This window comes from Physeter macrocephalus, chromosome 6 (genome assembly GCF_002837175.3).
Source record: "Physeter macrocephalus isolate SW-GA chromosome 6, ASM283717v5, whole genome shotgun sequence".
Taxonomy (NCBI): Eukaryota; Metazoa; Chordata; class Mammalia; order Artiodactyla; family Physeteridae; genus Physeter; species Physeter macrocephalus.
This window is the reverse complement of record NC_041219.1, coordinates 63,123,356-63,137,240: the sequence shown is the minus strand read 5'-3', so window position 1 is coordinate 63,137,240 and position 13,885 is coordinate 63,123,356. Positions and strand designations below refer to the sequence as shown.

Genomic DNA, 13,885 nt, shown 5'->3' with positions numbered 1-13,885 from the left:
CTTAAAGAATAAAGTAGATATCCATGATTCCATACCAAAATAAATGTGATTAAATATACAAATAAATGATGGAGATGAGATAACACTTCCTTATAGGATAATCCAATTAAGAAGTGTAGAAAAATGCAGGAAGAAGAAAATGGCTATGAGAACACCAGAGTAATAATTTTTACAGACAAGATCCATCAATTAATGCTAAAATTAGTGGGTGACAGTTTAAGGACAAACAGGATGTTTGTATAGTTTCAAAGTATCTCCCCTCGAATGTTTATTATTACAAAGGGAAAGTAGTCATTTAAAGTGGAAAAGCCTCCGACACCACCTTAACCAGATAATTAAACCTAACTTCACCAGTAACAAGACATATTAACATCCTGTACCCCCTCATACAATGTCTTGAGAGGGTTTCTTCACCTATGTGATATTTTTCCTTAATATGCATAACCTCAATCTCATCATGAGAAAACATCAGACAAAATCAAATTGAGGGACATTCTACAAAATACTTGACCAGTTCTAGGAATAAAGTTGGAGGAAATAGTGAGACCCTATGAGAATTAGCTTAGGAGATTCTATCCTAGGTTGAAGGACTAGGAAATGAAAAATGTTTGAAGTTACGGAGATGATCAGTAGAGGTACTGATGGGGATGGAAAAAGATATTCCATGCAAATGGAAATCAAAAGAAAGCTGGAGTAGCAATACTCATATCAGACAAAATAGACTTTAAAATAAAGACTGTCACAAGGGACAAGGAAGGACACTACATAATTATCAAGGGATCAATCCAAGAAGATATAACAATTGTAAATATTTATGCACCCAACATAGGAGCACCTCAATACATAAGGCAGATGCTAACAGCCATAAAAAGGGAAATTGACAGTAACACAGTAATAGTGGGAGACTTTCACACTCCACTTACACCAATGGATAGATCATCCAGACAGAAAATTAAGGAAACACAAGCCTTAAATGACACATTAGACCAGATAGACTTCATTGATATTTATAGGATATTCCATCCAAAAGCAGCAGAATACACTTTCTTCTGAAGTACACGCGGAACATTCTCCAGGATAGATCACATCTTGGGTCACAAATCAAGCCTCAGTAAATTTAAGAAGATTCAAATCACACCAAGCATCTTTTCCGGCCACAATGTTATGAGATTAGAAATCAATTACAGGGAAAAACAACTGTAAAAAACACAGACACATGGAGGCTAAACAATATGCTACTAAAGAACCAAGAGATCACTGAAGAAATCAAAGAGGAAATAAAAAAATACCTAGAAACAAATGACAACGAAAACACGACAACCCAAAACCTATGGGATGCAGCAAAAGCAGTTCTAAGAGGGAAGTTTATAGCAATAGAGGTGCTGATACCATTGATAACAGAAGGAGGTGGAGAACAAGGTAGAGAGTATTGTAGGTGAGCCAACTCTTCGTTTATCCTAGCAGGAAGTCAGATAATGTCGGATTGATAAAACAAGAAACAATAGTATAGGCATATTGGCTTGATTGATGCTGACACCTTCCGAAGTCCTAAAAACAGAAATAGTAAAAAGGGACAACCTCAGAGACATTGTACTAGAGGAAGAGAAGTGCAGGTCAGGTGATTTGCTTCTCATTATAAACACTGATTATATTCTTATTCTTTAAACTATGTGCATTAATTGCTTAGATTATTTTAAAAAATAAATAACGGGGAGGGGCAATATAGGGGTAGGGAATTAAGAGTTACAAATTATTAGGTATAAAATAAGCTACAAGGATATATTGTACAACACAGGGAATATAGCAAATATTTTATAATAACTGTAAATGGAGCAGAACCTTTAAAATGGTGAATCACTATATTGTACACCTATAACTTATATAATGTTATACATCGACTATAAAAATAAATTTTAAAAAATACAAAAATAAATAACAGTATTCCATAAAAATTGGGACTACTATGTTTTTGAAAGACTCAGAATAAAATTTGTTTAAAAATTAGATGTTCCCCATGCATAGAAAATGAGATTTAATAAAACAAGAAAAAAATAATTCATGCAAATTTTTTTCAGAAACCTACCTATTGCACAAATGAAGTACACGTGTCTTTCTGAGAGCATCTTTTAAATGATCACATAGCCTTTGTTTTTGTAAATGAGAAAAAAAACAACAGAAATTATGTGGGAAATTGCTCCTTTTGTGCTTGAGTCACATGAATGTTTATTCAGCCAGCAGATGGTAGACCAGATGTTGGATAATATGTTCTGAAAATGACCTTGTTTTATTTAGTGGTGATAAGTTAACCATTATAGAAATAGAAGACTTTCCAGCCTAGAATTCTCATGGAGACTTTGTATTTGCAGCAATAGCACATTGTTTTCATGTTTGCTAAAAATGCCATTATCTTCTTTTCTATATTTTTATAGAATATAAAACTTTGCATATGTGCTTACATATACACATATATCATACAGTGCAATCCCAGTTAAAACACATCTTATCTAGCACCTTTAAATAATTGCAGTTTAACATGGTGTAGATTATTCCATCAAATTGTTTAATGTATTAACCTGACCGCAGTGTAAATAGAGCTCACAGCAGAGAAACCAGTGACACACTCCTGGTTTATGTCCTAATATTTGGGCAGACCCATGACTCAAAACTCACATTTGTTACAAAAGACATGAGTTATCACTTCCAGTTCCATGTTTCTTTGAAATAAATAATCAAATCTTGTGGTTTGTGATAGGGCAGATGTTTGGTAGGAGTGGGAATTGCACAAGAACCTTCTGCAACTTCTAAAGAGATCCTAAATTACTCAATCACTCATTCAGCTTAGAAGCAAACATTATATAGAGCAGTATTTCTCACTCTGTGATTCTGTGATCAAGGATCTTTTTTCATTTCAAGTTGACCAGAGAATGATACTTTTATAAAACACAGAAGCACATGCTTAGATGTTATGGCAATGTCCATCTGCCACTGCAAATCAGGACCGGTCTGCAGAGCCCCTAGTAGAGAGGACCATACTTTCAGAAATGTAGATTTCAGTCTCAGCTTTGCCACAAGCTAAACCAAGAGCTTCTGGGCCAGTTGCTTAACCCTCAGGGCTGCTGCGAAGACCAAAGGAGTTTTTATAGATGAAAGCTTTGTAAAGAGAGGAGAACTATATTCATATTCGTTATTATTCTGAACCCCTCTGGACCTCAATTTCAATCTGACTCAAAGAGAATTGAAGGAAGTGATCTGTATAGTACTTTAAACTTTAATGATTCTGTGTATTGATGCATTTGTTTAAATAAAGCAAGAAGGGTGGACAGTGTGTGGACACAGTGTAGTGCCAAGAGGTTTCTAGGAACTGGGCATAGAGCAGATAGTGCCTGGCCCGTCCTGTCTCCTCCCCCTTGGCTCCCTGGGTTGGCTGATAAGAAGACATCCGAACAAAGGCCGCTCTTGGACACTTACAGGCTCCACTTGGAAGAGAACTTTTGTGAATCCTGACCAGCAAGTTGGGCCCGGGACTCAGCATTACCATGGGAGCAAGAAGTCCTACATCCCACCACCCAGTCCCCTCCATGAGGCCTTTTTCTCCAGAGGAACAGTGTCCTGCCTTGATTCTGCCTTGTTGCTTGTAAACTTCTTCCCCAGTGAGAAGGCCCTGTTTCTCAGCTACAGGGAAAAGAGTCTACTCCAGCTAGTTTAAAAGTAAGGAGTTCACCAGTAGCTCCCCCAGTCTCTGGAAGAGCAGGAGAAGCAGACCTAGAGGCCACAAAACCAGGAGTCTGCAAAAATGAAACCTGGATTGTCACACAGAGAACTGTTTCAGCGAAACACCACAGGACCCTGCTCCCCAGCACTGTTAAGAACTGTAATCCAGAAACCCACTACATTTGCCCCAGAGGACCAGATGCTTCTGCCATATGCACGCTGAAAATACCATCTCCCCAGACACGGCCACCTCTCTCATTGCTCCAAGTTTTCCAGGATGATCTGCTCCATTTCCATACGGACATGCCGTATGCCACCACCAACCTGTCTCAACCAGTGAGAAGGAAGCCACGTAGTCCTTAAAAAAAAAAAAAATCCCAAAACAAAAACAAAGCAAGAAAACAAACTCAAACAAAAAACCTATCCCGTAGCATTACATATAGGAGGTAATCAATAACACAGGCTGATGATTTCACTGCTGATATTGATCATGACTTTGCTTATGCTGGTTCCACTGCCTAGAAATCACTCCCACATTCTTCACTTGTGCTTTGAGATTCCTCTCAGGCATGATCTCCTCTTGCAGGACTTCTGTGACCTCCCGCATCTCCTCCATGCTCAGTGCCCATCCTCTGTGCCCCCCAAAGCGCCCTGGCTTACCTCTATCACAGCACTTACCACCTGTGAAGTGAACTGCTGACCTTCTAGGCCCCTTCAGACCATGAACTCCTCAAAGGCAGGGGCTATGGTTCATTCATCTGTAGCCACAGAGCCTAGCACAGTGCCTGGAGTACAGTATGCACTTCACATGTGCTTATTGAAATGCAACTGTGATTTAAATTGATTTGATGTTTTAACTGTCCTTTGGCTTAAGGTCAACTGGGCCTGAGATTTGTCAGGAGCTCGCTAGGCTGGGAGAAAGATCTGAACTGCTCGTCGTCTGTGTAGTTGATTAAAGCAGCAAGCCAACAAAGAGAGCGAAGCCTCTAATCATTTACTGAGATGGTACAAGCAAGAGTCTGAAACCAGAGGAAACACCACCTCCCCCTGTTGCATTTTCCCCCATGGAACAGCAACACCTGTTAAGGGTCAGGGAGACCAGCACGGATGGCATCATCTCACCGTTGAGGGAGCCTCCAACAAAAGGCTCTGGCTGTCTTACTGACTCTGGGCTCAAGAGAGGGCAAGGGGGCTTCCCTGGTGGCACAGTGGTTGAGAGTCCACCTGCCGATGCAGGGGACGCGGGTTCGTGCCCCGGTCCGGGAGGATCCCACATGCCGCGGAGCGGCTGGGCCCGTGAGCCATGGAGCCTGTGCTCCGCAACGGGAGAGGCCACAACAAGGAGAGACCCGCGTACCGCAAAAAAAAAAAAAAAGAGGGCTAGGGAGCAGGGCTAGGAGTGGAAAAGTACTGGGTCCTGGGTCAAAATGGGGTAAAGTGTCTTCAAGTTTTCCTCTTCCTCCTCCTGAAAAGGAGGTCTCCACAGAAACACCTGGAGGGATTCTTTAGCCAAGGCTTCAGATAAAGAGACCTAGGAATGAAGGCACGGGGCCAGGAATGCAAATGCGCAAACAGTACGACTGGCCCGAGGGCCCGAGTCCCTGACTTCACCTCCCTCCGGAGATAGCAGCGCATGACCTGTGCACCAGGCCTGGTATAGGGCGCGCAACGTTCCCTGTGAGGCCTGCCAGGAAGAGCCTATGGAACTGCCTACGGTCGGGCCTGAAAAAATTCACACGTAAGTTTTTAACTAGGACCCATCCTCCTCAGTATTAAAAAACCAAAACACAGAAGCAATAACCTAGAATGGCACAGCTGCCTCCCAGGCTTTCCAGGGATGTGCCCACAGTAGTATATCCCTCTAGGGACAAATTCCTGAGAGAGGAGTCCAGACCCATAGCTCAGCTAAAGTGAAGAAGGAATGCATGCTCCTGTAGTTAATTAGGAGAGGCCAACAAAACTGACCTAGAATTTATCTCTACCTTGGAAAAACTCATGCAGTTCTTCTGTAAAAAAAGAGTAATTAAGAAAAGAAACCCAAAAGTTAATATGTGAGTTTTTTCTTCTCAACACCAACAGCCAATTCTCTGACACCAACTGGGTGACCAACAATTCAATTCTATTCTGACAGTAGCCACCAACTTAGCACCGACTCCACAGGTTAAGGGCTCCGTCTCACAAGACTGTCTCCACAGCAGTTGCCTGTCTCAAGTCCCAGAGGGCCACCCATATTCTGACTGAAGCTATAATCCAGAGGTTCCCATGACCCCCTCCTCAGGGTCCATAATTTGCTAGGACAATTCACAGAACTTGAGAAAACACTTTATGTTTACCAGTTTATTATTGTTAAAAAGAAACAACAGGCCCCCAATGGAGTCATTTGTGCTAAGCCCATGTCACCAAAGTAAGAATACCTAACCTTATGGTCCCAACCCCTCAGGAAACTTCAACTAGTCGACCTGGAATTACCTAGTCAGCCCTAAGTGAGGTAATCCTCCCTATAGGCTCTTGCATTCCCTTTAGGAGGTGACCTTGCCTGAAATAATGCATTCTTTGCTAATAATTTTCCCCCTTTCTGCCTTTAAGAATCTTTCCTTTTGTACAGCTTAGCAGGACTCCCTTCTATTTGCTAGATGGGATAATGCCTGATTCATTAATTATTTCATAAAGCCACTTTGATCCTTAAATTTACTTAGTTGTATGTTTGTTATTTAATAGTTTGATGGCAGCAGCGGGACGGAGGGAGACTTTCGACAGCTTCAAAGACAAGGAGAAACACAGGAGTGGTACCCTGTGACCTGTTTGAGTTCACTCTCTTTCTCACCGTTTCCAAGGCCCACGGGTAAGTCCCTTCTTGGTTCTCAGCTCTGCCCTCTTTGCACGGAGCTCCTAATCTAACTGGCTTTTTCCATAGTTACTTATTTGGTTGGAAACCCCAGCCCTTGGTTTTGTCCCCAGATCCCCAATTCCACATCGGGAACTGCAGGTAGTTATTGGCCAGAGTTGGGCTGGGTCTGACTTAAAAACCGGACTAGATCTGGATTCAGACTAGATCTGATTTAAATAGGACTGGGTTCAGTGTGAGGCCTTGAGTGAATAAAATTTTAAGTAAAGGCTATAGCTAATGGGAATCTCAGAAGTAAAAAAAAAAAAAAAAAAAATCACAAAATTGGTGAGCATGGGAAGAACATTTAATAGAAGCTGTTAGAATATTCACCACCTAACCCAAAGACTCTGGTGTCAGGACAAGTTGGTCACAGAATGGGTTAGATCCACACTAGGTCACCTGCCAACCTCAAGAAAATTTCTGTGCTGTGAGGTACCCTGCAAAACACCACACAATCCCCAAGCCAGCAGCACATCCCTTTTATGTATTATTTTGGCTCTGAAAGACCCAAAACTTCCTCTTAAAAAAAAAAAAAAAAAAAGGGGGGGAATTCCTTAAAACCCAAAGAGTTAAGCATCCCACCTTCCTACATACCCCAAAGACTCTGGTGTCAGGACAAGTTGGTCACAGAATGGGTTAGATCCACACTAGGTCACCTGCCAACCTCAAGAAAATTTCTGTGCTGTGAGGTACCCTGCAAAACACCACACAATCCCCAAGCCAGCAGCACATCCCTTTTATGTATTATTTTGGCTCTGAAAGACCCAAAACTTCCTCTTAAAAAAAAAAAAAAAAGGGGGAAATCCTTAAAACCCAAAGAGTTAAGCATGCCACCTTCCTACATACCTGCTTAAGAACTATGGTTCAAGAAGCTATAAATATCTACCAAAAATGGTCAAAATCTCACTAAAGACAATCTAGAATTTTGTGTCCTGAGAACTTGCCTTGGTAACCGTCAGGTTGGACGCCCCAAAATATGGCCAGACAGAAATGTGGGTTGCACCCCATCTGTGGCTAGATATGGCTGGGCAGAAATGTGGGTTGAACACCATTTGGTAAGGGTCCTACCAAACTGCTGCCAGCCCTCAGGGAAATCACAGTGGCCACTATGAGGAATGTTCCAGTTGGATAATATCATTTAAGAAGTGCATTTAAACACAAGGGATACATATTTTAATGGGTATGAAGAAGCGTCCAAAATGTTTCAAAATTCCAAAAGAGCCCATTAAACGATTCATTGCAAAATGCTAAAATGAAAAAAGTAAGGACATAAAAGGCACCTAAAACAAAGACTATAGGACTGATGTCATTCCTACTTCTCCACTGCATCCTCCTTTATTCGAGTACTTATTCTATCAATCCTCTGTCTGAATTGCCTTTCTATGCTGAAAAGACTATTAAACAGTTACCTTTCAAAGAACCTGGCCTGACTTTCTGCCTCCCTGGGACATGCAGGCTGTTGGTTCTTTCTTTTGGCTATCCTTGGGAGTAACTCTGGATCTTGAGAAGGCAGTACCTTTTTCACCCTCTTTGAGGATGCCTTTGGGTCCATGAAGTTGTTTAATTTTGCTAGAAATATGTACTGTTTGTCCTGGCTGAAAACTGACAAGACAGTTAAAAGAATTTTTAAGTAGCTCTGTGGTCAAAAGTTGCTCAGAGATTGGAAGCTGATATTCAGATCCTGATAGGAATTTTTTTAAAGCCTTCTCCCATAAAGAAATTAAAGATAATGCAGTTGGATGAGTAGATCAATCCATAATATCATTTAAACCTCAACCCAATGTCTTATGGAATTGAGAACAACTGTCAAATCTTTACAAAACTAGGAAGACAGCTCTAGAGGCAATTCAAAAGTTCACTGTTCCTTTTTATCAATCCCCAAACCTCCCCTATTTATCTTAAAAGGCTTGTAACTTACATTGTTTCCCTCTGTCTCTGAGATGTAAATGTTGAAACACAAACTTCAGGGATATAATTCTTATCATAAGAAAAATGAAAGGGGGGAAGATCATCTGAAACTTAGGATCAAGAAAAAAAAAAACCCAACAACTTAGATCCAACTTCTTCAATAACTAGTAAAATGAAAACTATTTATTAGGTCTCTTTGTGTTTGGCTGTGTTTATGTGTTGTAGATGTGTGGCATTTACTACCTCTGGATGGTATTACTGAAATTAATAGTTTGTAAAAGAGCTCTACTTAATTGGCTTAAGTGCTTATATAAATTTAGTATTCATAAAAATTCTTATAAATATAATAGAGACTAACCGAAATGTTTTTAAGGTTCACATGATCTGGGAAAATATTCAGTATTAACGCTAGTTTAAGTTTGCTGGTTTAATTAAAGCAAGCATGTCTTTAGGGTTATCAATGTTAAATGTAAAATTTTATTCTACCTGGGTTTCCTAATCAAATAAGGTCCTATTATCTCTGTTACAAAATTTGTCTGCCAGAAAAATAACTTTGGATGATGGATGACTCTGTCTAATGTCCCATGAAGTTCTTGTGGGTAGCTTAACCTAAATGTTGAGAACAAATGAATTAAATAGATAAGAGTTTCTAGGTGAACTTTCTAAGCCATTTTTTTCCAAATCTTTCTGATAACCTAAAACCTTAGAACTTTGCTAAGTTAAATTAAATGAGGGAAATTCACTGAATATTTAGATCATTTCTAAATAAAAGACTGAAATATTAATTACTGACATAAGTTTATTCACTTTTTGTTTCCTTTTTTATAGAGGAATTAGACATATTTGGATCTATTAGTAAGCATGTTTTGTGCCAAGCTGAGAAATTTACTATAAAAAAGCATGTCTCCAGAAATTACAAAAAGTATAAATTTGCCAGGCCACAGAATGCTAATATAAAGGACAATTTACAATTGCTTATTTCTTAGCTTTCACTAAAAATTAAGGGCTTCTAAGGATTAAAAATAATTCTAATATATGTGATTGAAGCTACTAAAAATAATAAGGAAAACATTTCCATACACAAGAAAAGATATGTGTTGTCAGTAAATAGGTATAAGGAATGGAAATGCATTTTGTTAAAGGAAAAGAAAATAATTTTGTCCTGGCTGGGAATAAGGGAAAAAATAGGACAAAAATGAATCCAAAATGTATGTATGCAAAAAGAAAATTTGGAAGTTTGTGGAAAAGGAATATTCGAAAAAGAATTTTAGGTGTAGTCAGTACAGTCTATGAATTAAAATAAATTTAATTAAGTAAATGAGCTTTCATATCAAAATTAAGCTGGTTCAAAATTATAATTTGGTTTTCTCTCTCTTTTTTACAAAGTTTTCTTGGACTTTTGGTCTGCTTTTGATAATAACAGATAGTAAAAGATTTTTCTTTATCTTTTAAGTTACGTACCCAGAAAACAAAGATTTTGTCTTTTATCAAAATAATTTCCTGTGCTTCGTGTTTTCTTTATCATCGGATCTTTGATTACTTAAGTAAACCTATCTTCTCAATATTGAAAAGAGATAAATTTTACTCAGAAGTATATAATTTTCTTTATTTGCCTCTGAAGTCTTTGTCACTTTGGTTAAGTAGATAACGGAGTATAGTTTCACAGTGACCTATGATCTTATATTTGACCAAGTGTTTTAAAACCTTTTTTGACATTTTTGACAAACTTTCCAAAATTCAAATTCTAAATAATGTCTTTTTGACCTTGAACTAATTGGGGTTTTTCCAACTTAGAAAAACCCAAGTTAGAACATCTGAAAAGATTCATTCTTTCTCCTTATAGAAAGAGAGGTGTTACACTAATTAGACTTATCCGGCATATTAAATTACATGAGAAGCATTGTTAAATAAGTGATGATCAACCTTAGGTTATATTATGTGGTGAATGTTACTAATATAAATGTTCTAGACATTGTATAAAATTCCTAAAATTCAGATATGTCCTGCCATAATGTTATCTGTCATAAATCTAGTTATCTTGAAATGTTATGTGTCACAGAAATAACCAAATTTTCTTGTCAATTCCATTATAATGAACTTTCATCAGATCTTTAACAATGGGCATTTTAAGCCTTTTGTCATTTACAGGCAATTATTGTTTACTATAACAATTTTGCAAAAGTGTTCCTACAAAGGTGTTTGAGCTTTAGAAAAATTCATAGAAAGTACTCTGACAGGTACTGTAGAATACAGTTTCTGATCACTTTAAGATCATAAAACTGAATTGGGTAAAAATTTCCAGAATTAATGGAAAAACAATTCAAGCAGAATAAGAGTTAATAACATGGGGCTAAATGAAATGATGAAGATGATTAGAATTTTTATGAATTTTGCTTGTTCTTTTATGTTTTGCTTTTCCAGATTTAAGGAAACCTTTCTCTCTTTTCTCTTAAAGCTATCAAGAATTTAGTAAGATATGCCTTTGGAAACAAAGATGAAACATTTACTTTTTCTTCCTACCTAATCCCTCTAGAATTTGGAAACTTGTTAAGTATTCTTTTCATGGCAAAAGAGTTAGTTATTTGCTAAATTCAGTAAGAATCTGTTCTCCTTGTAACAGAATACAGTTGGAAATATTGACTATATCAACAAGACTTTGACTGGAGTATCAAATTTGAGAGAGATATGCATAGACTCAGATATGACCAGACAGCTTTAAGGAACTGCTTGAATTTTGGATTGGCTACTTGACCAGGAGAGATTTTTTTAAGAGTTCAATCTATTATTCCTTATAAAAAGTCCTAGCAAAGCAGTCTTTAAGAAGCTTATATGGGGCTTCCCTGGTGGCGCAGTGGTTGGGGGTCCGCCTGCCGATGCAGGGGACACGGGTTCGTGCCCCGGTCCGGGAAGATCCCACATGCCGCTGAGCGGCTGGGCCTGTGAGCCATGGCCACTGAGCCTGCGCGTCCGGAGCCTGTGCTCCGCCACGGGAGAGGCCACAACAGTGAGACGCCCACGTACTGCAAAAAAAAAAAAGCTTATATGGTCAAGCACTAGTCTTGCTGCACTCATGTAAATAATCAGATGAGGTTTAATGCAAATAAATTAGTTTTATTTTGATTACCTTTGATTAAAAATGGGGGCAAGTGTAGAAAAAAATTATTTTTGCGCCTTTTTAGATATCAGATTTTAGTCTTTAATGGTTTTGTTATCTCCCTGTAAACTGGACTGGATCCTGAATTCTTCTAGTTTCCTCAAACATCTGGCTACAACTTTCCAAACTAATGTTTTTCACCTTTCTCCCACCCTTCTAATTTAGAATCACTAAGAACAGAGACTACTCTTGAATCTCCTTAGAAGGGACTGTACCAGGTCCTCCTTACTACCCAGATGGCAGCCAGACTCAATCTCCAGTGCCTCTCCTCTCCCCAGAGGTGGAGGGGCAAGTCTGAAAGTTCTAACCCTCTAATCCCCTGGTTGGTTTTTCTGGTGACCAGCCCTCATCCTGAAACTATCTAGGGGCCCCCAACCTTGAATCATCTCATTAGCTTACAAAAGATACTCTTACTGCTCAGGAAATTCTCAGAGTTTTAGGAGCTCTGTACCAGGAACAGGGGACAAAAACCAAATAGTTTTTTAAAATTATATCACTGTCCGGCTTGCAGAGGGTGGATATCTTGGGAATAGAATTAGGAGCTAACTTGCAGCTCCCAGGAGCTGCTATCTTTTTATTTATTTATTTATTATTATTTTTTTTTTGCGGTACGCGGGCCTCTCACTGTTGCGGCCTCTCCCGTTGCGGAGCACAGGCTCCGGACGCGCAGGCTCAACGGCCATGGCTCACGGGCCCAGCCGCTCCGCGGCATGTGGGATCTTCCCGGACCGGGGCACGAACCCATGTCCCCTGCATTGGCAGGAGGACCCCCAACCACTGCGCCACCAGGGAAGCCCAGAAACTGCTATCTTAAATATGATGCTCAACAGATGGAAGATAGTAGTAGCAGTAGTACATATACTCTTATTTATAATTAATGTTGACTGGATACTGCATTGATCCCTAGGGCTGTTTGTAACAAAACCATAAACTTGGTGGCTTAAAACAACAGAAATTTATTCTCTCACAGTTCTAGATACTGGAGTCTGAAATTAAGGTGTCTGGGGGTTGTGCTTCCTCTGAAGTCTCTGAGGGAGACGGTTCCTCATCTCTTCTAGCTTCTGGTGGAGTAATCTCTGCCTCTGTTTTTACATGGCCTTCTCCTCTTCTCTCCAAGTCTATCCTCGTTGTCTCTTGTCTCTTAAAAGGACACTTGTCATTGAATTTAGGGCCCATCCAGATAGTTCAGAATGATCTCCTCTCAAGATCTTTAATTTAATTACATCTGCAAAGATTCTTTTGCCAAATAAGGTCACATTCACAGAACATGGACATATCTTGGGGGCCATGATTTGACCTACTATAGATACCTCCTGCCCTACTCATATAATTTCAAAAGCGGGGCACAAGCCTTCCCCTTTTACTTTATTCATTCTCAAGGCAGAGAAATTTAGACACAAGTCTGGATGAAAGCCAGTGTGGAACCAGAGCATCCCTGCAGGAGACATGAATGCAGATCCTTGTTCTTTTCTTCCTCCTCTTGACTCTCTTGCTCCAGACTTCTGTGACCAGGAAGGCCCAGGGGACAAGGGTAAAATCCATTGAAAAGTACCACAGTGCTGGCTGCTGGAGACAGGAAATGATTAGGCTTTAGGTGAGAAGGGTAAAAGAAATTGAAATTCCTAAGTCCAGCTCCACTCATAAGAATGGCAGATCAGATAGAAATTTGAACGCCTCTCTGGCACTTTATCAACACTATCTCATGAAGCTTCATGGCAATACTGCATTTTGTAACTGAGAAAACTATGGCTCCGGGCACTTAAAGCAACAACTTGCTACTACTAATTGGTGGAGACAGGGCTTGAAACCAAGGCTGCCTGTCTGCAGAGTCTCTAAATCTGTCAAGCCCAGCAAGGAAATTGAATAGCATTCTGTGAAGAATGGTGATACTCAGCAGAAGTAACCATCTATGGAGTTGTAAGGGGAAAACCTCCTAACCACAAGATATCTAAGACTGTGGGATAACCATTTCCCTTTTGCCAGAGATCTTACAAAATTAGAAAGGCCTTTTCCGGGACTTCCCTGGTGGTGCAGTGGTTAAGAGTCTGCCATGGGCTCCCCTGGTGGCATAGTGGTTGAGAGTCCCCCTGCCGATGCAGGGGACGCGGGTTCGTGCCCCGGTCCGGGAGGATCCCACATGCCGCGGAGCGGCTGGGCCCGTGAGCCATGGCCGCTGAGCCTGCGCGTCCGGAGCCTGTGCTCCGCAACGGGAGAGGCCACAACAG

At 39.9% G+C, this 13,885-nt stretch overlaps 1 protein-coding gene across 3 annotated transcripts in view; it reads left to right on the top strand.

Annotated features, from left to right (window-relative positions):
• Positions 1 to 11,019, top strand: part of GUCY2C (guanylate cyclase 2C) — a 132,079-nt gene extending 121,060 nt beyond the window's left edge. Inside the window, exons 27-28 of one of the 3 annotated variants that reach the window (XM_028491045.2) lie at positions 6,430 to 6,553; positions 10,962 to 11,019. In XM_028491045.2, the coding sequence (XP_028346846.1) occupies positions 6,430 to 6,508 (79 nt within the window). In that variant the 3' untranslated portion in view covers positions 6,509 to 6,553; positions 10,962 to 11,019. The other 2 variants (XM_055085484.1, XM_028491044.2) reach the window with 2 other exon arrangements.
• The last annotated feature ends 2,866 nt before the right edge of the window (positions 11,020 to 13,885 follow it).